The following is a 27,306-nucleotide window of genomic DNA, read 5'->3' on the forward strand; positions in this document are numbered from 1 at the left end:
TTTTTGAGTTTCTCAATCGCTGTGTCCACTTCTGGACCGAACAGTTCTTTTTCGTTAAAAGGCATATTGAGAACTGCTTGCTGAATCTCTGGTTTAAATCCAGACGTTCGGAGCCATGCATGCCTTCTGATAGTTACAGATGTATTAATTGTCCGTGCAGCTGTATCTGCAGCGTCCATGGAGGAGCGGATTTGGTTGTTGGAAATGGTCTGTCCCTCCTCAACCACTTGTTTTGCCCTATTTTGTAGGTCCTTGGGCAGATGGTCAATGAGATGTTGCATCTCATCCCAATGGGCTCTATCATAGCGCGCAAGTAGTGCCTGGGAGTTAGCGATGCGCCACTGGTTTGCAGCTTGTGCTGCGACTCTCTTACCAGCTGCATCGAACTTGCGGCTTTCTTTATCTGGGGGTGGTGCATCTCCAGATGTGTGGGAGTTGGCCCTTTTCCTAGCTGCTCCTACAACGACAGAGTCTGGTGGCAGCTGTGTAGTGATGAAAGCCGGGTCTGTAGGAGGCGCCTTATACTTTTTTTCCACTCTTGGTGTGATTGCCCTACTTTTGACCGGCTCCTTAAAGATTTCTTTTGCGTGCCGGAGCATACCAGGGAGCATAGGCAGGCTTTGGTAGGAGCTGTGTGTGGAGGAGAGTGTGTTGAATAAAAAGTCATCCTCGACCTGTTCTGAGTGGAGGCTTGCTTACATTGTGAAATTGTGCTGCTCTAGCCACCACTTGAGAATACGCAGTGCTGTCCTCTGGTGGAGATGGCTTCGTAGGGTATGCCTCCGGAATGTTATCTGACACTGGGGCGTCGTATAAGTCCCATGCGTCTTGATCTTGGTCACCCTGGCTCATGGTGGTGTGAGCTGGGGAATGTGATGGAGTTTGTGCTGGTGAGACGTTAATCACAGGTGGAGGAGAGGGTGGTGGGGTAACTTTTTTCACCACTTTTGTTTGTGGTGTTTGTTCAGTTTGGAACTCCAATCTTCTCTTTCTTCTAATAGGGGGAAGGGTGCTTATTTTTCCTGTTCCCTGCTGTATGAAAATACGCTTTTGCCTATGGTCTACATCAGTTGAGTGTAGCTCTTCCTCAAACCTATGCTTTTGCATTTGGGAGGTTAGCGAGTGCTCTTCTGTATAAGAGCCTGAAACTGGGTCGGTTGCAGTTTGTTTTGGCACCGAAACCCTGTCTGCATCTTTTTTCGGCTCCGAGGTGACTTTTTTCTTTTTCGGGGCCGAAACCTCTCGGCGTCGATCTTCTTCGGTGCCGCTGTCTCGGCGTCGAGCCGTGTCTACACCGGTATCTCGGTGTCGATGCTTGTCTCCAGCACTTTCTCGGTCCCGAGAAGGCTGCGTGCCGGTGTCCCGACCGGAGTCGGACGATCTCGCCACTGTTTGGGCCTTTTTCGGTGCCGACGGTCGGTCACCGAATTTATGGGTCGAGCCATGGCCTGGTGGCAGTGGCGTCCCCTGGGCCTTGTAAATCTTCTTCTGAGTGGTTTTCGACGTCTTACTCACGGTTTGTGTATCGTCTAATCCTTCGGAGTCTGATTCTTGGATCGAAAAGGTTCCCTCCTCTTCTTGTTCCTCGAACTCCCGGTGGCCTGTCGGCGCGGACGCCATCTGAAGTCTTCTGGCTCGACGGTCTCTGAGTGTTTTTCGGGACCGGAACGCACGACAGGCCTCGCAGGTGTCTTCACTGTGCTCAGGTGACAGGCACAGGTTGCAGACCAAGTGTTGGTCTGTATAGGGGTATTTATTGTGGCATTTGGGACAGAAACGGAACGGGGTCCGTTCCATCGGCGTTCTTCTGCACGCGGTCGGGCCGACCAGGCCCCGACGGGGGATCGAAAAAATTACCCCGAAGGGCACCGGAGCTCTTCGATCTTAGACGCGGTGTTGAATCTAACTACGCCGATCCCGAACGCAACAATACCGACGAAAATCTTCCGAAATTAGCTATCTTTCCGTTCCGAAACTCGGAGCGACAGGAACACGTCCGAACCCGATGGCGGAAAAAAAACAATCGAAGATGGAGTCGACGCCCATGCGCAATGGAGACAAAAGGAGGAGTCACTCGGTCCCGTGACTCGAAAGACTTCTTCGAAGAAAAACAACTTGTAACACTCCGGCCCAACACCAGATGGCGAGCTATGCAAAACATGCGTATCTACAGCGACAGATGCCATCGAACATATGTTTCTGGTCAAGACCTTTCACATAACAAATAAGTGCATTTTTTAGCTTATTTTTTCTTAGAATAAACTGATTATTCCACAGTAATGTATAAGGAGAAAGCCAGTGGCAATGTTTGACACACATGGATCTGACAATCCTGATCCTTAGTGGTGGAAGAACAAAACTAGATTCCTTACCTGGGGTGTTTTCTGCGACATTGAAGGAGGAACTGTCCCTAGCCTTGTAGGCAAATCAGAACTTGTGCTCTGTAATCAGAAGAGCAGTTACACTTACAACCGGAGCAGTAACTACAGCTCACCATGACAGGGTCCTCAGTACCCAAATAACAATCTAAAACCATTTTGGAACCCAAACCAGTTTAGTAGAAAACAACAACCACATAAATACATGAAGGAAACCTCTTTTTATGAAAGACATCAATGAACAATAAAACTAAAGAAATCACAGAAAATTAGGTTAACTTATTGTCAGAAAACCCAACACATCTATTACAGCTCAATGGTATGCAAAATATTAACCCCATTAACTGACCCAAAATAAAAGTAAATACATTAAAAACAAAGTGAAGTGTACCTAATTATTATACAGATAGGTATCTTAACTGAAATACATTTGACAATGCTCTTTTGAAGAACAGAATGGGCCCTACGTCTCAAAATGTAAAGCTACATCAGTCAGGCAGGTAATGTTATGAGTTAATGACACAAGGATCCCTTGAAAAAGCTGGGCCTTTTGAAAAATGGCACAAAAAGCTTTGAAGTGAAACTTAATGTCACCAGACATATAAAGACAGCTATATAATCAAATTCATCTGTTCATTTAAGAAACAAAGTTTATTTATTTTTACATTCAATGACAACACATTTAAAACATATCTGAAGAAAGGACATATGGAGTTGAATGACTGATGGAGCATCCGAGAGCTCACATGGGCATTTTGGGGCTAAACAAGAGTCAAGTTGTTTACTTGTAATTCTAGTTAACTATCATGGGAAACTTCAATAAAGTCAACAATAAGTAATCCAGCACATGCACAGGAACCCAAGGAACATTCACAATGTAATTACATTTTTAGTAATTAAATATTTAAGTAGTTTTTCTGAAGCCTATCTACAACCTCTATTGGAAGGAAGAAGGCAATTATAACATTTGAAAGTGTTAATGAAAGCATCATAGGTTTTTGAAAAACCTATTTTAAAAGGAAGAAAGTGTGAGAAATAAAGCTAGAAAGGCAGCAGAGTAAACAGGTTAGAGAAGCCACTTAAATAGCCAGCAAAACCAATATTTTAATGTCCTGCCGTGGCTGTAGCCCCCACAACAGGTATGAAGGATGCCTTCTGAAAGTTTGGTAATGTGCGAATCACAAATTAGCAATATAGCTATATGAATCACTGGAATCCACATGTGCTATACAAGAGGGACACCCCAGCCTGCACATATACTCTCCTACTGTACTCCCCAAAACCAATTTCCCTGGTTGAAAGGAGGTCTCTAGCCAAATCCCTTCTACCAAAAGGCATCCAAATATATTAACCACATTGAATCTAAAAAAAGATACACAGTCCCTGAATGAAACTCAGCCCTCACACTGAGTGTTGTGAATTTCCCATGGCAATAGGAGCAAAGTAATTCTTGAGACAGAAGCCAACACTGAACAGGAAGCAAAACAAAATTCAAAAGCAAGAATGCTCTACTAGGATTCAAGGACCCTGCAAGCTTTGAAATGTTACACGTTTTCCATTTACCGGCAGTCCACTGAAACACTCAGAACGTGGCATGTTTAGGGGTGCTCAATGTCTCCGGTATGCCCCTGCAGAAGACAGACACATCAAGGATAGGATGTTAGAATGCTTCCTTACCTCCAGACTGGACCCAAGTCTGAGAATGACTGTGGTGGTCACCTTGCTTGTGTGACCAGGGTAGAGAAGGAAATCCTTTATGTTCACCAAGGAGAAGCATTGCGTGTGTAAAGGAGGAGTGATTATGCCAGGGTGAGGCCTTTTGCTGGGGACCTTGGACAGAGGTTACTGGCCACTGCTTTTTTTTTTTTTTTTTTTTTTTAAAGAGACACACTGTAAATCACCACTGGTATCCAAGAAACACAATAAGGTTGCATTCCAAACTGAATAGAGAAGAGATTCTTTAGGCACAAGAAATGAACTAGGTGGGCAAACTATAAAAGCTTACTAAGGAAAGTTGAGGCATTAAGAATATACTATAACCCTAAATAAATTCAATGCCCAGTCTTTATAAAAATAAAAGATCTGCAGTAAATGAAATAGTAAACAAACTATTCCCCACTCCCAAAAAAAAAGAAATTCTAATTTCTTAAAACATTCTGGCACAGAGGTCCTGGCTCAAAGTGATTACAGCTCTCACACAAGCGCTTTAACTGATTTAAAAGACAGCCCTGTGGCCAATACTGTCAGATCAATAAAGTTGGGAAGCACTAGCCTCATGCATAGACTCTACTTTGATCAAGCTGCCTCACATAGCCAAAGATTAATCAGAATAAGATTAGGCAGGCCTAAACATAATTGTAGCCTGCGAACATGGTCATGAAAATGACCACCAGCCAAACAGTATTCATTCCTTGAGGACTCCCTGGCATTACCTTGCAATATGATGGTTGCCAGACTGCTGCCCACAAGTGTTCAATGTCTTAATTACTTATGTCCTGAAAGCATTTAAAAGCTCAACAGGTGTTTTAAGTTAAAAAGTTGTGGGAAAATGTCAAAATTGTGGTTCAGTTTACACTATTTGTCTGTAAGGTGACATTCACAAGCAGGACCCTGTATCACAAAATCTACGGGTTGCAGTAGACTTTTTTCAGGAGCTAGACAACCACTGGGCCATACAAAGCAAGTACACTGGCGTCAAAAGCCACTCGTTCAATTGACGAAAAGGGTGATGGTAACAAGGAGGTGATATTTTCAGACTGACCAAGAATAAAACAAAGGTCCCAGATTTAAGATGACCTTCTCTGGCGGATGTGATTAAGTCTCTGCTTTAACACACTGACTTAGCAAAGTTGATCACTGCACAAGGAATCACTGGGGAAGGGTTGAGAGGCACGACCAGCTCATGCCTTCAGTAACCGAAGGCTCCCAGTCTCAACCAAAACTACGAGAAGGCATTTGTATTACTGTTCAGACTGTGTTTTAGATGTTTATTTGCCCATATGTCAAAGTGCGTAACTGTGACCAGTTTAGATTGGTTTGTCAATTTAATTACATTTTCTATATCTTCTTTTGCCAAAGTCTGATGCAGAGGAGGAAGGGGAGGGGGGGGGGGGGGAATAGTTGGAAACATGATTGTGCAGACAAAAGGTCAAAGGCAGAACAGCTTCACAAAGCAGTGCAGGAAACATCCCACCCAAGACCATGGGGTACAGGAGCATGTTAGGTATGTTATGTGTAACAATATAGCTTACTAAACATCAGGGTGGTCAAGACAAATGGAACACTGCCTCCAAGCAGGAACAATAAACTTAGATAAAGATGACGGAAACAGCTATACAGTAACACTTTTACAAATATTTGCAGAAAGATGGCACAGGCATTGGCTTTGCTTTTGTTCATACATATGCAAACATGTTCACGGGCATGAGGGAGCAAGGGGTAGCTAAGAATGAAAAACAGGAACCCATGTGTAAGGAAATGCCTCCTTGGCATGGTTATCCCCTGACTTTCTGCCTTTGCTGATGCTATGTTTTGATTTGAAAGTGTGCTGAGGCCTGCTAACCAGGCCCCAGCACCAGTGTTCTTTCCCTAACCTCTACTTTTGTTTCCACAATTGGCACACCCTGGGATCCAGGTAAGTCCCTTGTAACTGGTACCCCTGGTACCAAGGGCCCTGATGCCAGGGAAGGTCTCTAAGGGCTGCAGCATGTCTTATGCCACCCTGGGGACCCCTCACTCAGCACAGACACACTGCTTGCCAGCTTGTGTGTGCTGGTGAGGACAAAACGAGTAAGTCGACATGGCACTCCCCTCAGGGTGCCATGCCAATCTCACACTGCCTATGCAGTATAGATAAGTCACCCCTCTAGCAGGCCTTACAGCCCTAAGGCAGGGTGCACTATACCATAGGTGAGGGCACCAGTGCATGAGCACTGTGCCCCTACAGTGTCTAAACAAAACCTTAACAAAACCTTAGACATTGTAAGTGCAGGGTAGCCATAAGAGGATATGGTCTGGGAGTCTGTCAAACACGAACTCCACAGCACATAATGGCTACAACTTCTCAGCACAATAAATGCACACTTATGCCAGTGTACATTTTATTGTAACATACACCCCAGAGGGAACCTTAGAAAGGCACCTGAAACCTTAACCAACTACCCGTGTAGGCTGACTGGTTTTAGCAGCCTGCCACACTCGAGACATGTTGCTGGCCACATGGGGAGAGTGTCTTTGTCACTCTGTGGCTAGTAACAAAGCCTGTACTGGGTGGAGATGCTTATCACCTCCCCCTTGCAGGACTAACACCTGGCGGTGAGCCTCAAAGGCTCACCCCCTTTGTTACAGCACCCCAGGGCATTCCAGCTAGTGGAGTTGCCCGCCCCCTCCGGCCACGGCCCCACTTTTGGTGGCAAGGCCGGAGGAGATAATGAGAAAAACAAGGAGTCACTGGGCCAGTCAGGACAGCCCCTAAGGCAACCTGAGCTGAAGTGACTGACTTTTAGGAATCCTCCATCTGGCAGATGGAGGATCCCCCCTCCCCCAATAGGGATAGGAATGTGACCCCCCTCCCCTTGGGAGGAGGCAATAAGAGGGTTTAGCCACCCTCAGGGCTAGTAGCCATTGGCTACTGCCCTCCCAGACCTAAAAACACCCCTAAATTCTGTATTTAGGGGCTCCTCTGAACCTAGGAACTCAGATTCCTGCAACCTAAGAAGAAGAGGACTGCTAAGCTGAAAAAACCCTTTGCAGAAAAGACGGAGACACCAACTGCTTTGGCCCCAGCTCTACCGGCCTGTCTCCCCACTTCTAAAGACACTGCTCCAGCGACGCTCTCCCCAGGGACCAGCGACCTCTGAATCCTCAGAGGACTGCCCTGCTCTAGAAGGACCAAGAAACTCCCGAGGACAGCGGCCCTGTTCACCCAAGACTGCAACTTTGTTTCCAAAGGAGCTACTTTAAAATGACTGCATCTCCCGCCGGAAGCGTGAGACATGCTACTCTGCACCCGACGCCCCCGGCTCGACTTGTGGATAAACACTTCAGGGAGGACTCCCCGGCGACTGCGAGACCGTGAGTAGCCAGAGTTGTCGCCCCCTGAGCCCCCACAGCGACGCCTGCAGAGGGAATCCCGAGGCTCCCCCCTGACCGCGACTGCCTGACGCCTGGTAAAGACTCTGCACCCGCAGCCCCCGGGACCTGAAAGATCGGAACTCCAGTGCAGGAGTGACCCCCAGGAGGCCCTCTCCCTTGCCCAGGTGGTGGCTACCCAGAGGAGCCCCCCCCCCCTTGCCTGCATCGCTGAAGAGACCCCTTGGATTTACATTGGAAACCCGACGTGTGTTTGCACACTGCACCCGGCCGCCCCCGTGCTGCTGAGGGTGTACTTTCTGTGCTAACTTGTGTCCCCCCCCCCCCCCCCCCTACAAAATCCCCCTGGTCTGCCCTCCGAAGACGCGGGTACTTACCTGCTGGCAGACTGGAACCGGGGCACCCCCTTCTCCATTGAAGCCTATGCGTTTTGTGCACCACTTTGACCTCTGCATCTGACCGGCCCTGAGCTGCTGGTGTGGTAACTTAGGGGTTGCTCTGAACCCCCAACGGTGGGCTACCTTGGACCCAAACATGAACCCCGTAGGTGGTTTACTTACCTGCAAAAACTAACTCTTACTACCCCCAGGAACTGTTGAAAATTGCACTGTCTAGTTTTAAAATAGCTATATGTGATTTATTTGAAAACGGTGTATGCTATTTTGATTATTCAAAGTTCCTAAAGTACCTACCTGCAATACCTTTCATTTGAAGTATTACATGTAAAATTTGAACCTGTGGTTCTTAAAATAAACTAAGAAAATATATTTTTTTATATTATATTTATATATTATATTTTTCTATACAAAAACCTATTGGCCTGGAATTGTCTCTGAGTGTGTTTTCCTCATTTATTGCCTGTGTGTATGTACAACAAATGCTTAACACTACTCCTTTGATAAGCCTACTGCTTGACCACACTACCACAAAATAGAGCATTAGTATTATCTCTTTTTGCCACTATCTTACCTCTAAGGGGAACCCTTGGACTCTGTGCATACTATTCCTTACTTTGAAATAGTGCATACAGAGCCAACTTCCTACACCATGATTAAGATGAATCTGACCTTAATAAGGATCTGTTCTTAACAATTAATTTTAACATATTTTTGCAGGTCTAAATCGGAAAAAACATATCAAAATTCACATAAGAATAGAGCCAGAATGAAATTATGAGGCAATTATATGACAAAGTATGTACTTCTTTGTGGAATCAGAAGTACACAAACATATGCCCACATGTTTCTTGGCACAAAAGGCCAGCTTAGAACAGTAAGACCTATATTATTCTTTGGAGAAATGGCTTGAAGAAAGAAGGTTTTTAAAATTGCAGTCAAGACTATACATATATAGCTGCAAGATTTACCAAGCAAGGCAATGTGAAGATAGCTACTGTAGTGAGGAGACTAGAGCCTCTTGTCAAAAGACATGGTAGGAAATACTTTAGGAGAGAAGCAGGAATGCCAAGGAACAACCAAATTGTCAAGTGTTAATTTCGAATGTCAAATTGAAATATTGGAGATGAAATAGGACCATCTCACATCGACCATTTACAATCGGTCAAAACGTCATATCAATGGACAGTTAAAAAACAAAGACTGTACCTACCCAGAGTCAGGCTGACAAATGCAGGAATCCAGAATATCTGCGGCATTGATGAAGTTAGTAAGGTAGAAAATGTGTTACCTACCTGTAACTGTGGTTTTCCAGTATTGGCATCTTACATAGATTCACATGCCTGAATATTCCCTGTCGAAGTGTGAGTCCCATGATACGTTAATAAAGCAGTATACATATATACATACATATACACACACACATCTCTATATTAGAGGCAGAGGCTACAATAGGAATAACAGGCTATCTAAATAGCCTATCTACAGTCTTTTCTTAAAAAAAAGACGAGAGCACCCTCTAAGACCACACCCAACAGGAGCTGGAGCCCTCAGATATTTTAGCACTAGTGTAACTTAATTCACTTTATGAGTAAGGGGAGCCTCTGAGGAGAGAAAGGGTTGCATGTGAATCTATGAAAGATGCCAATGCTGGAGAACCAGTTACAGGTTAAGTAAGAAAACAAGTTACTTACCTGTAACTGTAGTTCTCCAGTATTGGAATCTTTCATAGATTCACATGCTTGAATCATTCCCCGTCGTCGAGATGGGAGTCCCGGTATAATTTTCATAAGGAATGTTAAAACATATTGAAGAGAAAAAAGGCCCTAGGCCTCTTCAATTTGATAGTCTATCAGAGTCATTATGTAAAAAGGACCAAACTTGATCCTCTACCAATCAGGCGACAGCACCCTTCAGAACCTCCTGAGAGAAGCTCTAGCACCTCAGATTTTCAACGCACAAGTGCGTATATTACTATGAGTATATGTACTGCTAGACAGAAAGAGGTGAAGTGAGCTTCTCCGGGGAGGTGGGTGGGTCGCATGTGAATCTATGAAAGATTCCAATACTGGAGAACTACAGTTACAAGTAAGTAACTTGTTTTCTTACTCCAGTATTGGAACTTTCATAGATTCACATGCTTGAATCAGAGTAGCAAGCAATAACTATGCACATTGACAAATGACAACTCCCTTGATAAACAGGTTATCTTATGCCACAAAACCTTATCATCATGTATAAATTAATGAAGCATATAATCATACTGACATCTGTCTCTCTATATCTACATATACATATCTACACATCTATGTATACACACGTATATATATATATATATATATATATATATATATATATATATATATATACACACACATTATATATATATATATATATACACACACATTATATATATATATATATATATATATATATATATATATATATATAACCATATAAGTATCTTCTTATCTCTAATATAAATAGGAATATTCCTATGAAGATACATGATGAAATTTGAATAACAAACCAGTATTGTATTATTTTTAGATACATTTTTTAATGTGCATACCTTTTCTAGGATGGAGGGATGTAGGAGAAGTGGCTCACCTTCACCTGAAGAGATTCCTGAGAACCGCTTGGCCCACTGCTACCTCTCCATGCGAGAGGGACTCCAAGCAATAGTGTTTAGTAAAGGTATGGCAGCTCTTCCATGTTGCTGCCCTACATAGGTCTTGTAGTGGCACTCCGGCAAACAGTGCCGTTGACGACGAGACCTTTCTCGTCGAGTGAGCATGCACAGATGACTGCAAAGGTTTGCCCGCTGCTAGATGACAGAAGCGAATAGCAGAGGCGATCCATCTTGAAATACTCTGCTTGGATAGTGGGTACCCCTTCCTAGGGGCACTGTACGCCACAAATAGCTGATTAGAGCGCCGAAACGCTTTTGTCCTGTCCAAATAAAATTGAACGCATCTTTTCACATCTAGAGAATGTAATGCTCTCTCCGCTGGAGTAGATGGACGAGGGGAAAAAAGACTTGAAAACCAGAGGTTCGTTAATGTGAAAGTCTGACGGAACTTTAGGAATAAAATGCGGGTTAGTGCGCATTAGTAGTCTATCTTGTTTCAACTGTAGGAAAGGCTCTTGGATGGAGAGCGCTTGTACCTCACTGACCCGCCTAGCTGATGTAAGGGCTATTAACAAGGCGACCTTCCACGATAAATGCTTGAGGGACGCACAGTGGATTGGCTCAAAAGGATGCTTCATCAGTTGCGCCAAAACAATGTTCAGGTTCCACGAAGGAGGTGGAGGTCTGAAAGGAGGGTAAACCCTGAATAATCCTTTTAAAAATCTTTTAATCAGCCGAGAAGAGAAGAGCGAGGGTGTGTCATCCGAACGCCTGTATGCAGCTATGGCTGCTACATGAACTTTAATGGACGAATGTGCCAGGCCAGATCGAGCTAACTCTAAGAGATAAGGCAAAATCTTTTCTGGTGGTGAAAGAAACAGGTCGATTTGACACTGATGACACCAGGTACAGAATCTCTTCCATTTACACTGATACGCCTTGTTCGTGCTATCCGCTCTGGCCTGTGACAAAATATCTCTGCAGTCCTGCGGGATATTCAAATGCGTAAATTCTCTGTGGTGAGGAGCCATGCCGCTAACCGCATTGACTGCGGATCGGGGTGTCGAACTTGGCCGTTGTTCATTGTTAGTAGATGAGGTAACGGCTCCAGCGGAATATGAGGCTTGACTGAGAGAATGAGGAGCTCTGTGAACCAATGTTGGCGCGGCCAGTACGGGGCTATCAGTATGAGAGTGCACGGTTCTGTTCTCATCTTCGTGAGGACCCTTGGGATCAACGGAATGGGAGGAAAGGCGTAAGCAAAGATGTCGGACCAGACTATCGAAAACGCATTACCCCAAGATCCCTTTTGGTGATGCCAGCTTGCGAAGAACTGGCATTTGGCGTTGGTCTTCTTCGCAAACAGATCCACTGTTGGTGTTCCCCACTGAGAAAAAATCTGGATAAGTATCGTCTGGTCTAGTTCCCACTCGTGGCAGTCTGATTTCTGCCTGCTGAGTGCATCCGCTGCCTTGTTGTTTATTCCCGGCAAGTGCACCGCCGATATTGTGACGCCTTGCTGCGAGGCCCAGTGCCAGATCGCTTGGGCTTCCCTGGAGAGGGTGAGAGATCTTGTACCTCCTTGTTTGTTGAGATAGTGCATCGTAGTAGTGTTGTCCGTTCTTATCACCACTCGCGATCCCTGGATTCTTGGGAGAAACGCTTGTAAGGCGAGGTTCACTGCCCTGAGTTCTAGCCAATTGATACGTCTTGATGTCAGATGGGTTGGCCATTTGCCACGTATCTTCAGGTCCTGTAATACTGCGCCCCAGCCTTCCAGTGAGGCATCTGTTGTTATGGTCCACGGGGCTGGTTGTTGAAGAAACGAGAGGCAGATAGAGAGATGATGCTTTTGAGACCACCACTTGAGGGTTTTGAGCATTGTCGGAGTAATTTGTATCTGGTCTTCGAAAGTTCCTGATACTTGAAGCCATTGACGGTTTAGCTGCTCCTGCAAGGGGCGCATCTTTAGCCGACACAAAGGGATCAGAGGTATGCATGAAGACATCATGCCCAATAGAGATTTGAAGAGACGGACTGTAACCTTTCGTCTTCTTTGTATGAAACTTCCTAGGGTTAGTAACCTTTGTTGTCTCTCTACCGTGGGATATGCGATGCCGGAGTCCGTGTTCAGTTCCGCTCCCAGAAAAGTAATACTGCGGCCTGGTAGAGGGTTGGACTTCTCCCAGTTGATTGTGAATCCGAGATTGGTCGGCAAGGAAACGCACCTTCTTGTTGACTTGTGTGCTCTCGTGTAAGTCTTTGCCTTTATTAACCAGTCGTCTAAGTATGGAAAGACCTGGTGCTTTCTTCTCCTGAGAAAGGCTGCCACCGGTGCTAGGCACTTGGTAAATATTCTTGGGGCTGATTTGAGCCCGAAGGAAAGGACGCAATATTGATAATGGCTGCCGGCTACGGTAAATCTCAAAAAATTTCTGTGGGCAGGGTGGATTGGTATGTGGAAGTATGCGTCCTTGAGGTCTAGTGATGACATAAAATCTCCTTGATTGAGACGCAAAAGGACGTCTTGCAGACTGATCATTCGAAACGATTGCTTCTTTAGGTATACATTTAGTTGCCTTAAATCGAGGATCGGTCTCCAATCCTTCCACTTTTTTCGAATTATGAAGAACCTGGAATAAAATCCTGTTCCTTGTTGATTCCGAGGCACTTTCTCTATAGCTCCCTTGAGAAGGAGCTTGTAGACCTCTTCTTTGAGTTGTTGAGGGTATCTTGAAGGAGTCCTGCAGGGAGGGTTGGAGGGAGGTTTTTGGACAAATTCTAAAGTATGGCCCCGTTCCACTAATTGTAGGACCCACTTGTCTGACGTAATAGTTTGCCATTGACTTAGAAATAAGGAAACTCTTCCGCCCAAGGTGACAGGAGGAGGACTGGGCGTAGCCGGAGCCTCGAGGACATCAAGTTCTACGAGGTGCATCCCTAGCAGGGCGGGCTGAGCGTCCACGGCCTGCCGGCCTATTATAAGCCGGTTGAGTCGATTGTCTTTGGGAATAGTACGGCCGAAATTGTTGTGACGATGATGGGTAGGAAGAGTATCTCTGTTGTTGATACCCTCCTCTGTAAGAAGGCTGGCCACGCCCCCTAGGGCGAAAGGACGATTTCCGATACTGCAGGGTTCCTAGTGACCTTGCAGTGTCCGTGTCTGTTTTAATTGACTGTAGGGCTTCGTCCACGTTTCCCAAATAACGCTTGGCCATCAAAGGGTAAGTCTAGGATCTTATTCTGGACGAAAGGAAGTGGCTTTGAGCCAGCCCTGTCTTCTTAAGACAGCAGCGCCTGCTAGCTGTCTGAAAGCAGTGGTCGCTATATCCATTGCGCAGTCTATCAGCTCTGCAGACGCGCGTTGACCCTCTTGCATCGTCTTATTTGCCTCTGATCTTACGTCTTCCGGCAGCTGAGTAATAAAGGGTGCAATATCTGCCCAAAGTTGTCTGTCATATCGAGACAAAATAGCCAAGGAGTTGGCAGCTCTCAGAACTAGGCTGGCCATAGAAGAGAATCTCTTTCCTATGTTATCTAGCCTTCTACCATCCTTATCTGGGGGCGCGGAAATCGGAGCAGAAGGATTCTTTGATCTCCTTTGAGCCGCTTGAGCTACTACCTAATCTGGAAGAGGATGGCCTATCAAGCATGCTGGGGCATCATCGGGAGCTTTGTATTTCTTGTCTAGACGTGGCAAAACTGCTTTGACAGTTGCTGGACTAGTCATGACTTTAGGCCCTCTTCCCACAAATAGTTCACCATCGGGATGGAACGCACAGACTTCTGAAAGGGCTCTTTAAAATCATAAAGGAAACAATCCGTTTGCTTCGTAGGTAGCGGTAATGCAAAACGCTTGGCTGCCCTCTCTAAAAGATTATGAAAGCCTCCAATGTCTTCAGGTGGGGACTCAACCTTCGAATGAGAAGGAGAAGATGGAGCAGGAATAATATACTCGTCCCACTCTGAGTGAGTATCTATGAGCTCTCCTTCTTGATCTCCATCTGAGATGTCAGTGTCCTGGGGAATTGTCATGTCTGGGGTAGCCACATCTGTGAGATGCAAAGACGTCGGTCTTTGATGTGGAGTAGAAGGACCAGAAATGGGCAATGGATGAGGTTGTTCTCCCTCTGGAGGGAACCTTCTATTGTAATCCACCAACATGGCTCTAAGGCCAGTAAGCAGGTCGGAAGGGATATACGCTCCCTGTTGATACTGCTGATGTTCCAAGGAGGCCTGGGGATCATAAGCTTCCTCAAATTCCTCCTCTTCCTGATATTTTACATTTAATTCAGAGGGGCTGTGAGCTGTACCAAAAGGCCCATCTTCGTCCGAATCTTCATCTCCCTCCAAAAGATGTACTGGTATCAGTGAGGATACCTTACTAGGTGAAGTGTGGGTTGGAGTTAACTTTTCCGTTCTTTTTTGGTATTTTTCCCTCGTCGACGATCTCGTCGACGACGTGTAAACTGACTTTGTCGTAGACGGTGCCGTCGATGCTGGTCGCACTGTTATTTTAATAGCCGCGAGCTTCGTCGACGAAGTCGTCGTCGACGGTAAGGCTGACACTGACGTAAGCGCCATCGACGAGGAAGAGGTGTATACGGTCGTCGACGCTGAAGTCGTCGTAGTTCTCGTCGACGGTGGTGTACTCATCGACGAAGTCGCCGATGGAGCCGTGGACAACGGAACACCTGAAGTTGCTAGAGTCGTCGGCAATGCGCCCACCGACGGTGCCGTCGACGGGGAATCCGTCGACGAAGCCTTTTTTCCGGTCACAGAAGATGGTTTTTTGAAAGGCACAGATGGTGGAACAGATGAGGATTTTCTGTGCCTCTCAGAACTGGAAGAATGTTTCTTTCCCTCTTTACTAGAGTCTAGTTGGGGAAGAGGATGGGCTGCGACCCTTATAAGACCCTGAAACAGTCTTTTTGAGGGCTTTCCTTGAGGTTTGTGAGGGAGATCTAGAGCGTGATCTTGCCCTTTTAGTTGATCTCTTGGAAGTGGAAGATTACTCACTCTCAGAACCAGAAACTGGATCCTTCCTATGCTTCAGTTTCTGCAGCCATATTAGTAATCTGCCTTCTCTATCCTTTAAGGTTTTAGAAGAAAAAGTACGGCAAATCTTACAGTCTTTGGCTGAATGATCTGGATAGAGGCAGTACATGCAATCTTGATGAGGATCTTCAGAATGAAGTCTTTTCTTCCCACAAGTCTTGCAGTCTCTAAAAAGACTTTTCTTTTCCTTGTCAGACATAGTTGGTAAATAGCTGACAAATCAAAATAATTGAGTTTCTCTGAGAGAAAAAGAGTTGAATAAAGGTGTGAAAACAGAGCAGAGCTCTGAGGAGGCTCCCTAGCACGACGTGCGGTAGACAATCTGAGGTGCTAGAGCTTCTCTCAGGAGGTTCTGAAGGGTGCTGTCGCCTGATTGGTAGAGGATCAAGTTTGGTCCTTTTTACATAATGACTCTGATAGACTATCAAATTGAAGAGGCCTAGGGCCTTTTTTCTCTTCAATAGGTTTTAACATTACTTATGAAAATTATACCGGGACTCCCATCTCGACGACGGGGAATGATTCAAGCATATGAATCTATGAAAGTTCCAATACTGGAGTAACTAATTTTCTTCTCCAGTATTGGATCTTTCACATATTCACACGCTTGAATCAGATTAATAAGCAATATATTAAATAACCATATATTCATTATATAAAAGACAAATAGATGGTTGGGAAAAAAAAAAAAAACAGAGGCTCACCTTATCCAAAGAGATGTCATTGCACTGCCTGTCTGTAGGAAAGTAGCCTCTTTCTAGCTTGGTTACCCCCACTTTTTGCCTGTTTGCCAGTGTGTTTGACTGTGTTCATTGGGATCCTGCTAACCAGGACCCCAGTGACTCTGCTCTCTCCTCTAAACTTGGTTGCTGGTAACGTTTTCTTCCCACAATTGGCATATTGTTCCCCCCCCCCTCCCTCCAAAGTATATGGTACCTAGGTACCCATGGCATTGGGCTTCCAGGGGACCCCTATAGGCTGCAGCAGTTATTCTGCCAGCCATAGGGAGCCCATGCAAAGTGTTCTGTATGCCTGCCATTGCAGTCTACGTGAAACGGGTGCTTACACCCGTTTCCACTACAGGTCACTGCACCAGGTCACTGTAAGTCACCCCCATGGTAGACCCTCTCAGCCCAGAGGGCAGGGTGCAGGTACATGAATGTGAGGGAACCCCTGCACTAGCATAGGGCCACCCACAAACTCCAAATCCAGTCCAGGCAGGTGACGTCAGAGCCCCCTCCTTATAGGTGCTTACCTGGTTAGGTGACGAATACCACTTTCAGGGCTATTTAGGGTCTCTTTTTTGGGTGGACTCGATTTGGTTTGCAGGATTACAGTAGGGTACCTCTGCTTCGACTTCTGGCCACTGGAACCGCGACTGGACCCCCCCCCAGGAACCGACAAACGCTGCTACAATGATTAAGAATCTTCTGCAACTTTGTTTCCACGTCTCCTGCCAGTTTAGCAACATTTCCCCAGCCATCCATCCTCAGACGGCTGCAACTCTTCAGCCTCCACAAGAAGAAGTAATCTCCCTTGGAGTGAAGGAGTCACTCCCCTGCAACCACAGGCACCTACAACAAGCGACAACCGGCTGCATGGATCCCCTCTCCAGCTCAGCTGCAAGGATCCCGCATCACAGCTGGTGGTCCAGAGTAGTCCTCTTGGTTCTCTCTATCTGTCCAGCTTTGGTGAAGGTAAGTCTGATTTCCCACGCAGGACAGTACCCCCGTGCACCGCATCTCTTGCAGCTGCCAAGGCTAGTTTTGCATGTCCTCCAAGGGATCTTTAGGTGACATGTAGATCCAGCCCCCAGCACTCCATCCTGCAAAGCACAGCCTCCTGCGTGGTTCTCCTGTGGCGTGGGATACTCTTTTTTTTTTTTAGTGCTGCCTGGGCTTCTTCTGCGACTCTTGTGTCCCCGTCCTGTGGGACTCCTGTGGGTGCTGCCTCTGCGGACTCTGCAACGCTGAGGGTCCCCTGTGACTTCCCCTCCTGGACTGTACTGGTCCCCAGCAGCACCTCTTTTCAACTAACCACCTATGCCAAGGCTTGTTTGTTGGTGCAGGAATTCCACCCTCATCTGCAATCTTCCTTCCGGCGTAGGGCTTCATAAGCATCCATCACAAACTATTCTCCGGCTCAAGGGCTGCAGTGCTGACCTGTTCATCACCGTCGACCAACTCCAACATCCACAGCTGGGTGGGTAGTATCCTCTACACATCTTGGACACCACTAAGACTCTTGGACTTGGTCCCCTCTCTCGACAGGTCTTCTTTCTTCAGGAATCAACTGCTGGTTTTCTTGTAGTCTTCTCTGGGTGTCTTTCTTCTTTTCCTCCTTTTGGGTGGTTTGGGGAAACTCCAGTGTTTTACTCCTACATACCTGGTCACTGGGGGGTACTGTCTTACTTAACTCTGTGGCTTTCTAGTACTCCCAGCTCTCCTCTACATATTTTACCTACCTAGGTGGGGGCACCTTGTTCGGATTCCATTTTAATTTTTTTAGTATATGGTTTGTGCTCCTCCCTACTGTCAACTATTGGTTATTGCTCTTTGCATTGTTTTCTATCCTTTTCTATGCCTATTTCAGATTGCTAGTGTATATATTTAGAGTATTACTTACCTCCTAAGGGTGGGTTACCGGTCTAGTATTTTGTGGCAATTTGTTCCAAAAGGAAAATGTTACTTAACAGTAGACATCCGTTTGTGGCATGTATTGCTGTAAGTTCACCTGCTGTGCATAAGCTCACCATCTAGTGTTGGGTTTGGAGTAGTACAACTTGTTTTCATTCAAAGAAAGTTTTAGTCACAGGAATCGAGTCCTTTGTTAGATTGTTTGTCCGCAGGCGGGAGAGTGAAGTAGTGAAAAGAGTATAGTAGGATATAAAAGATGTCCATGCAATGTATTTACATATGTACATATGAAAAATGTCACTTACCTAGTGTACATCTGTTCATGGCATGTAGTGCTGCAGATTCACATGCTGTGCATATATCACCATTTAGTGTTGGATATTGAATGTTACAAGTTGTTTTTCTTCGAAGAAGCTTTTTTTTAAGTCACGGGATCGAGTGACTCCTCCTCTCGGTGATAGTGTGCATGGGTATCGACTCCTTGGCTAGATTGTTTTCCCCTAGGAGGGTGAAGAAAGGAGTGAAGAATTGTGTATGTAAAAATATATACAGAAAGTGAAAATGTCCAAGGAATATATGGAAAATGTCCCTTAACCAGTGTACATCTGTTCGTGGCATGTAGTGCTGCATATTCTCATGCTATGCATAGCTCTTCTGACATCTAATGTTGGGCCTGGAATCTTACAAGTTGTTTTTCTTCAAAGTCGTCTTTTCGGAATCATGGGATTGAGTGACTCCTCTCGGTTACAGCGCACAGGGGCATCGTCTCCATTGTTAGACTGTTTTCCCGCAAAGGGTGAAGGAAGGAGTGAGAGTATAAGAATATAAAGAGATGTCCATGCAAGTGTAAATGTATCTACATATGTACAAATGATAAACTACAGGCCACCGGGGAGGAGGGAGGGTGCATGCGAATCTGCAGCACTACATGCCATGAACAGATGTACACTGGGTAAGTGATATTTTCTGCTCGATGGCATGTGTAGCTGCAGATACACATGCTATGCATACTACAAAGCAGTTAACCCTCCCAAAAATTTGTGGTGCCTAGCCTGTAGAAGTTGAAGTTATTTGAAATAGTGTTCGTAAGACAGCTTGGCCAACAGTGGCCTGTTGCCGTGAAAAAACATCTACACAATGTTTTGTAAATGTATGAGGTGTAGACCATGTGGCAGCTTTACATATGTTTATTTGGTTTGTTTCCTAAGAATGCCATAGACGCACCTTTCTTTCTAGTAGAATGCCCCCTAGGTGTGATCAAAAGTTGTTTTTTTGCCTTAATGTAACATGTTTGTATACATCTAACAATCCATCTTGCTAACCCTTGTTTAGAGATCAGATAGCCTTTATGTGGTTGCTGAAAAGCAACAAAAAGTTGTTTTGTTTTTAAAAAAATCTTTAGTTCTATCTATGTAGTACATAAGAGCTCTGTTGAGATCCTGAGTATGAAGAGCTCTTTCTGCAACTGAGTCAGGCTGTGGAAGGAAGACTGGCAAATCCACTGTTAGGTTGATGTGAAAAGAAGATCCATATTTCTGCTGAAAGTAGTGATTTGTTTGAAGTACAACTTTATGTTTGTGTACCTGGAAAAAAGGTTCCTCAAGAGTGAAAGCTTGTATTTCACTAACTCTTCGTAATGAAGTAATAGCTACGAGGCAACCTTCCATGTCAAAAATTGAATTTGGCAAGAGTGCATGGGCTCAAAAGGTGGGCCCATGAGTCTGGTAAGTATAATATTTAGGTTCCAAGAAGGAACAGGTTGTGTTCTAGGTGGAATAATGTGTTTTAATTCTTCCATGAAGGCTTTAATAACAGAAACTCTGAAAAGACAAGTGTGTTGAATAGTTTGTAAGTATGGAAATATTGCAGTAAGGTGAATTTTGATGGATGAGAAAGCCAAATTAGATTTTTGCAAATGAAGTAGGTAGCATACAATATCTTGTATCGATACTGTAAGAGGATTGGTGTTTTTAGATTGACAATAGTAAACAAATATTTTCCATTTGTTAGCACAACACTGTCTAATAGTAGGTTTAATTGCCTGCTTGAGCACCACCATACATTCTAATGGAAGTTTTAGGTATCCAAATTCTATGACTTCAGGAGCCAAATCGCTAAATTGAGAGCGCTGGGGTTTGGGTGCCTGATTTGACCTTTGTTTTGTGTTAACAAATCTGGTCAGTTTGGTAGTTTGGAATGGGGTACTACTGACCGGTCTAGGAGTGCTGTGTACCAATGTTGACGTGCCCATGTTGGGGCTATTGAGTATCGTGGTGAGAAATGTCTGACGTAGTTTGTTGACCAGAAAGGGAAGGAGTGGGAGAGGGGGGAAAGCCTAAGCAAATATCCCTGACCAATTGATCCAAAGAGCACTGCCCTTGGATAGGGGATGTGGGTGTCTGGCTGCAAAGTTTTTGCATTTTGCGTTTTCTCTTGTTGCGAATGTGTCTATTTCTGGTGTTACCCACTTTTGAAAGTACTTTTGAAGTACTTGGAAGTGAATCTCCCATTCATGTTTGTGTTCGTGATTCCTGCTTAGGAGATAAGCCAGCTGACTGTGTATTCCTGGAATGTATTCTGCTAACAGATGAATGTGGTTGTGAATTGCCCATTCCCACATTGTCTGGGATAGCAGGGCAGTTGAGATGAATGTGTCCCACCTTGTTTTCTGAGGTAATACATGGTCGTCATGTCTGTTTTTATCAGAACAATCTTGTCTTTGAGAAGGGATTGAAATGCTTTTAGGGCAAGAAACACAGCAAATAATTCTAAAATGGTTTATGTGAAATTCTCTGTTTGGAATCCCATTGCCCTTGAATGGTACGGTTGTTGAGATGAGCTCCCCAACCTATCATTGATGTGTATTATTGTGGTCTGAGGCACAGGGTATTGAAATTAGATTGCTGAAATTCCACAAATGAAGGGACGTGTGCGTTTGGCGGTTCATCAACACTAGATCCCGCAACTGACAGTGTGCCTGAGACCATTGTTGTGAGAGGCATTGTTATAAAGGCCTCATGTTGAGTCTTGCATGTGGAACTATCGCTATGCAAGAAGCCATCATCCCTAGAATCTTCGTGATAAATCTTAAAGTGTATGGTTGATTTAGCTGTAAGTGTGGTATGGGATCTTGGAAAGCTTGTATCCTTTGTGTATTTGGATATACTAGGGCTTTTTGTGTATTTAAAAAAAACACCTAGGTAAGGTTGTACCTGTGCTGGTTGAAGGTGAGATTTCTGGTAATTTAAAGTGAACCCTAGTGTATGTAGGGTTTCCATTACGTACTGAGTGTTTTGTTGGCATTGTGTAAAATTGCTTGATTTTATTAGCCAATCGTCTAGATATGGAAAGACGTGAATGTGTTGTCTTAAGTAGGCTCCTTCTACTGCTAGACATTTTGTGACGACTCTTGGAGCTGTTATGCCGAATGGAAATGCGCATCTTCGAGGTCTAAAGCAGTCATGTAATCCTGTTTTTGTAGTGGTGGAATGACGTCCTGCAGAATTACCATGTGAAAGTGTTCTAACAGGATGTATAGATTGAGAAACCGGAGGTCTAAGATGGGCCTTAGAGTGCCATATTATTTGGGAATGATGCAGTATAGTGAATATACCCCTGTTCCTTGTTGAGAATGTAAGACCAATTCTATTGCTTGTTTTAGTAATAGCGATTGTACCTCCTGTTGTAACAGAACGTTGTGTTCTGGGGACAATTTGCGGTAACATGGTGGGATGTTTGGAGGGGTTGAGATCAATTCTAAGCAATAGCCATTGCGGATAATTGACAGCACCCAATTCTCTGTTGTAAGGAAATGCCTTCCTTGGCATGGTTACCCCGACTTTTTCCTTTTGTTGATGCCAGTTATGATTGACAGTGTCCTGGGACCCTGCTAACCAGGCCCCAGCGTTCTTTCCCTAAACTGTACCTTTGTTCCCACAATTGGCACAGCCCTGGCACACAGATAAGTCCCTTGTAAATGGTACCCCTGGTACCAAGGGTCCTCTTGCCAGGGAAGGTCACCAAGGACCGCAGCATGTATTATGCCACCCTGGTGACCCATCACTCAGCACATGCACACTGCCTCACAGTTTGTGTGTGTGCTGGTGGAGAAAAAAAATGACTAAGTCCACATGGCACTCCCCGAAGAGTTCCACGCTGTAAAGAAATGGCTCCCTGTTGCAGTTACCCCCCACTTTTTGCCTGATGCTGACTTGACTGAGAAGTGTGCTGGGACCCTGCTAACCAGGCCCCAGCACCAGTGTTCTTTCACCTAAAATGTACCATTGTCTCCACAATTGGCACACCCTGGCATCCAGGTAAGTCCCTTGTAACTGGTACCCCTGGTACCAAGGGCCCTGATGCCAGGGAAGGTCTCTAAGGGCTGCAGCATATCTTATGCCACCCTGGGGACCCCTCACTCAGCACAGACACACTGCTTGCCAGCTTGTGTGCGCTGATGAGAACAAAACGAGTAAGTCGACATGGCACTCCCCTCAGGGTGCCATGCCAACCTCACACTGCCTATGCAGTATAGATAAGTCACCCCTCTAGTAGGCCTTACAGCCCTAAGGCAGGGTGCACTATACCATAGGTGAGGGCACCAGTGCATGAGCACTATGCCCCTACAGTGTCTAAGCAAAACCTTAGACATTGTAAGTGCAGGGTAGCCATAAGAGTATATGGTCTGGGAGTCTGTCAAAAACGAACTCCACAGCTCCATAATGGCTACACTGAATACTGGGAAGTTTAGTATCAAACTTCTCAGAATAATAAACCCACACTGATGCCAGTGTTGGATTTATTAAAAAATGCACACAGAGCATCTTAGAGATGCCCCCTGTATTTTACCCTATTGTTCAGTGCAGGACTGACTGGTCTGTGCCAGCCTGCTGCTGAGAGACGAGTGTCTGACCTCATGCGGTGAGAGCCTTTGTGCTCTCTGAGGACAGAAACAAAGCCTGCTCTGGGTGGAGGTGCTTCACACCTCCCCCCTGCAGGAACTGTAACACCTAGCAGTGAGCTTCAAAGGCTCAAGCTTCGTGTTACAATGCCCCATGGCACTCCAGCTAGTGGAGATGCCCGCCCCCTGGACACAGCCCCCACTTTTGGCGGCAAGTCCAGGAGAAATAATGAGAATAACAAGGAGGAGTCACTGGCCAGTCAGGACAGCCCCTAAGGTGTCCTGAGCTGAGGTGACTCTGACTTTTAGAAATCCTCCATCTTGTAGAAGGAGGATTCCCCCAATAGGGATAGGAATGTGACCCCCTCCCCTTGGGAGGAGGCACAAAGAGGGTGTACCCACCCTCAGGGCTAGTAGCCATTGGCTACTAACCCCCCAGACCTAAACACGCCCTTAAATTTAGTATTTAACGGCTTCCCTGAACCTAAAGATTTAGATTCCTGAAACTACAAGAAGAAGACTGCTGAGCTGAAAAACCCCTGCAGAGGAAGAACAGAAGACACCAACTGCTTTGGCCCCAGTCCTACCGGCCTGTCTACTGCCTTCCAAAGAACCCTGCTCCAGCGACGCTTTCCAAGGGACCAGCGACCTCTGAATCCTCTGAGGACTTCCCTGCTTCAAGAAAGACAAGAAACTCCCGAGGACAGCGGCACTGCTCCAAAAGAACTGCAACTTTATTTCAAGGAGCAGACTTAAAGACCCCTGCAACTCCCCGCAAGAAGCATGAGACTTGCAACACTGCACCCGGCGACCCCGACTCGACTGGTGGAGAACCAACACCTCAGGGAGGACCCTCCGGCGACTCCGAGACCGTGAGTAACCAAAGTTGTCCCCCGTGAGCCCCCACAGCAACGCCTGCAGAGGGAATCCCGAGGCTCCCCGACCGCGACTGCCTGAACTCCATTTCCCGACGGCTGGAAAAGACCCTGCACCCGCAGCCCCCAGCACCTAAAGGAACGAACTCCTGTGCAGGAGTGACCCCCAGGAGGCCCTCTCCCTTGCCCAGGTGGTGGCTACCCTGAGGAGTCCCCCCCCCCTTGCCTGCCTGCACCGCTGAAGAGATCCCTTGATCTCTCATTGAAATCTACAGAGAACCCGACGCTTGTTTGCACACTGCACCCGGCCGCCCCTGCGCTGCTGAGGGTGTACTCTGTGTGGACTCGTGTCCCCCCCGGTGCCCTACAAAACCCCCCTGGTCTGCCCTCCGAAGACGCGGGTACTTACCTGCTGGCAGACCGGAACCGGGGCACCCCCTTCTCTCCATTGAAGCCTATGTGTGTTGGGCACCTCTTTGACCTCTGCACCGGACCGGCCCTGAGCTGCTGGTGTGGTACCTTTGGGGTTGCTCTGAACCCCCAACGGTGGGCTACCTTGGACCCAAACCTGAGACTTGTAAGTGATTTACTTACCTGACCAAACTAACAAAAACGTACCTCCCCCAGGAACTGTGAAAATTGCACTAAGTGTCCACTTTTAAAACAGCTTATTGTGTTTTATGTGAAAAGTATACATGCTAATGTAATGATTCAAAGTTCCTAAAGTACTTACCTGCAATACCTTTCAAATGAGATATTACATGTAGAATTTGAACCTGTGGTTCTTAAAATAAACTAAGAAAATATATTTTTCTATAACAAAACCTATTGGCTGGATTTGTCTCTGAGTGTGTGTTCCTCATTTATTGCCTGTGTGTATGTACAACAAATGCTTAACACTACTCCTTTGATAAGCCTACTGCTCTACCACACTACCACAAAATAGAGCATTAGTATTATCTATTTTTGCCACTATCTTACCTCTAAGGGGAACCCTTGGACTCTGTGCATGCTATTCCTTACTTTGAAATAGCACATACAGAGCCAACTTCCTACATTGGTGGATCAGCGGTGGGGTACAAGACTTTGCATTTGCTGGACTACTCAGCCAATACCTGATCACACGACAAATTCCAAAAATTGTCATTAGAAATTGTTTTTGCAATTTGAACTATTTTTCTAAATTCTTAAAAGACCTGCTAGGGCCTTGTGTTAGATCCTGTTAAGCATTTCTTTTAGAGTTTAAAAGTTTTGTAAAAGTTTGAATTAGATTCTAGAACTAGTTTTAGATTCTTAAAAAGTATTCCAACTTTTAGAAGCATAATGTCTAGTGCAGAGATGAATGTGGTGGAACTCGACACCACACCTTACCTCCATCTTAAGATGAGGGAGCTAAGGTCACTCTGTAAACTAAATGTAGGAAGTTGGCTCTGTATGTGCTATTTCAAAGTAAGGAATAGCATGCACAGAGTCCAAGGGTTCCCCTTAGAGGTAAAATAGTGGTAAAAATAGATAATACTAATGCTCTATTTTGTGGTAGTGTGGTCGAGCAGTAGGCTTATCCAAGGAGTAGTGTTAAGCATTTGTTGTACATACACATAGACAATAAATGAGGTACACACACTCAGACACAAATCCAGCCAATAGGTTTTTGTATAGAAAAATATCTTTTCTTAGTTTATTTTAAGAACCACAGGTTCAAATTCTACATGTACAGGGAGTGCAGAATTATTAGGCAAGTTGTATTTTTGAGGATTAATTTTCTTATTGAACAACAACCATGTTCTCAATGAACCCAAAAAACTCATTAATATCAAAGCTGAATATTTTTGGAAGTAGTTTTTAGTTTGTTTTTAGTTTTAGCTATGTTAGGGGGATATCTGTGTGTGCAGGTGACTATTACTGTGCATAATTATTAGGCAACTTAACAAAAAACAAATATATACCCATTTCAATTATTTATTATTACCAGTGAAACCAATATAACATCTCAACATTCACAAATATACATTTCTGACATTCAAAAACAAAACAAAAACAAATCGGTGACCAATATAGCCACCTTTCTTTGCAAGGACACTCAAAAGCCTGCCATCCATGGATTCTGTCAGTGTTTTGATCTGTTCACCATCAACATTGCGTGCAGCAGCAACCACAGCCTCCCAGACACTATTCAGAGAGGTGTACTGTTTTCCCTCCTTGTAAATCTCACATTTGATGATGGACCACAGGTTCTCAATGGGGTTCAGATCAGGTGAACAAGGAGGCCATGTCATTAGATTTCCTTCTTTTATACCCTTTCTTGCCAGCCACGCTGTGGAGTACTTGGACGCGTATGATGGAGCATTGTCCTGCATGAAAATCATGTTTTTCTTGAAGGATGCAGACTTCTTCCTGTACCACTGCTTGAAGAAGGTGTCTACCAGGAACTGGCAGTAGGACTGGGAGTTGAGCTTGACTCCATCCTCAACCCGAAAAGGCCCCACAAGCTCATCTTTGATGATACCAGCCCAAACCAGTACTCCACCTCCACCTTGCTGGCGTCTGAGTCGGACTGGAGCTCTCTGCCCTTTACCAATCCAGCCACGGGCCCATCCATCTGGCCCATCAAGACTCACTCTCATTTCATCAGTCCATAAAACCTTAGAAAAATCAGTCTTGAGATATGTATTGGCCCAGTCTTGACGTTTCAGCTTGTGTGTCTTGTTCAGTGGTGGTCGTCTTTCAGCCTTTCTTACCTTGGCCATGTCTCTGAGTATTGCACACCTTGTGCTTTTGGGCACTCCAGTGATGTTGCAGCTCTGAAATATGGCCAAACTGGTGGCAAGTGGCATCGTGGCAGCTGCACGCTTGACTTTTCTCAGTTCATGGGCAGTTATTTTGCGCCTTGGTTTTTCCACACGCTTCTTGCGACCCTGTTGACTATTTTGAATGAAACGCTTGATTGTTCGATGATCACGCTTCAGAAGCTTTGCAATTTTAAGAGTGCTGCATCCCTCTGCAAGATATCTCACTATTTTTGACTTTTCTGAGCCTGTCAAGTCCTTCTTTTGACCCATTTTGCCAAAGGAAAGGAAGTTGCCTAATAATTATGCACACCTGATATAGGGTGTTGATGTCATTAGACCACACCCCTTCTCATTGCAGAGATGCACATCACCTAATATGCTTAATTGGTAGTAGGCTTTCGAGCCTATACAGCTTGGAGTAAGACAACATGCATAAAGAGGATGATGTGGTCAAAATACTAATTTGCCTAATAATTCTGCACTCCCTGTAATATCTCATTCGAAAGGTATTGCAGGTAAGTACTTTAGGAACTTCAAATCATAAAAATTGCA

General features: G+C 45.2%; 1 protein-coding gene across 2 annotated transcripts in view; it reads right to left on the minus strand.

Annotated features, from left to right (window-relative positions):
- FBRS (fibrosin) overlaps nucleotides 1-27,306 on the minus strand; it is a 319,454-nt gene that overhangs the window by 92,807 nt on the left and 199,341 nt on the right. For both annotated transcript variants that reach the window (XM_069244392.1, XM_069244391.1), the window contains exon 12: nucleotides 2,373-2,441. In XM_069244392.1, the coding sequence (XP_069100493.1) occupies nucleotides 2,373-2,441 (69 nt within the window). The remainder of the gene's footprint in view (nucleotides 1-2,372; nucleotides 2,442-27,306) is intronic.

The sequence above is a fragment of the Pleurodeles waltl genome, chromosome 7 (assembly GCF_031143425.1).
Source record: "Pleurodeles waltl isolate 20211129_DDA chromosome 7, aPleWal1.hap1.20221129, whole genome shotgun sequence".
Taxonomy (NCBI): domain Eukaryota; kingdom Metazoa; phylum Chordata; class Amphibia; order Caudata; family Salamandridae; genus Pleurodeles; species Pleurodeles waltl.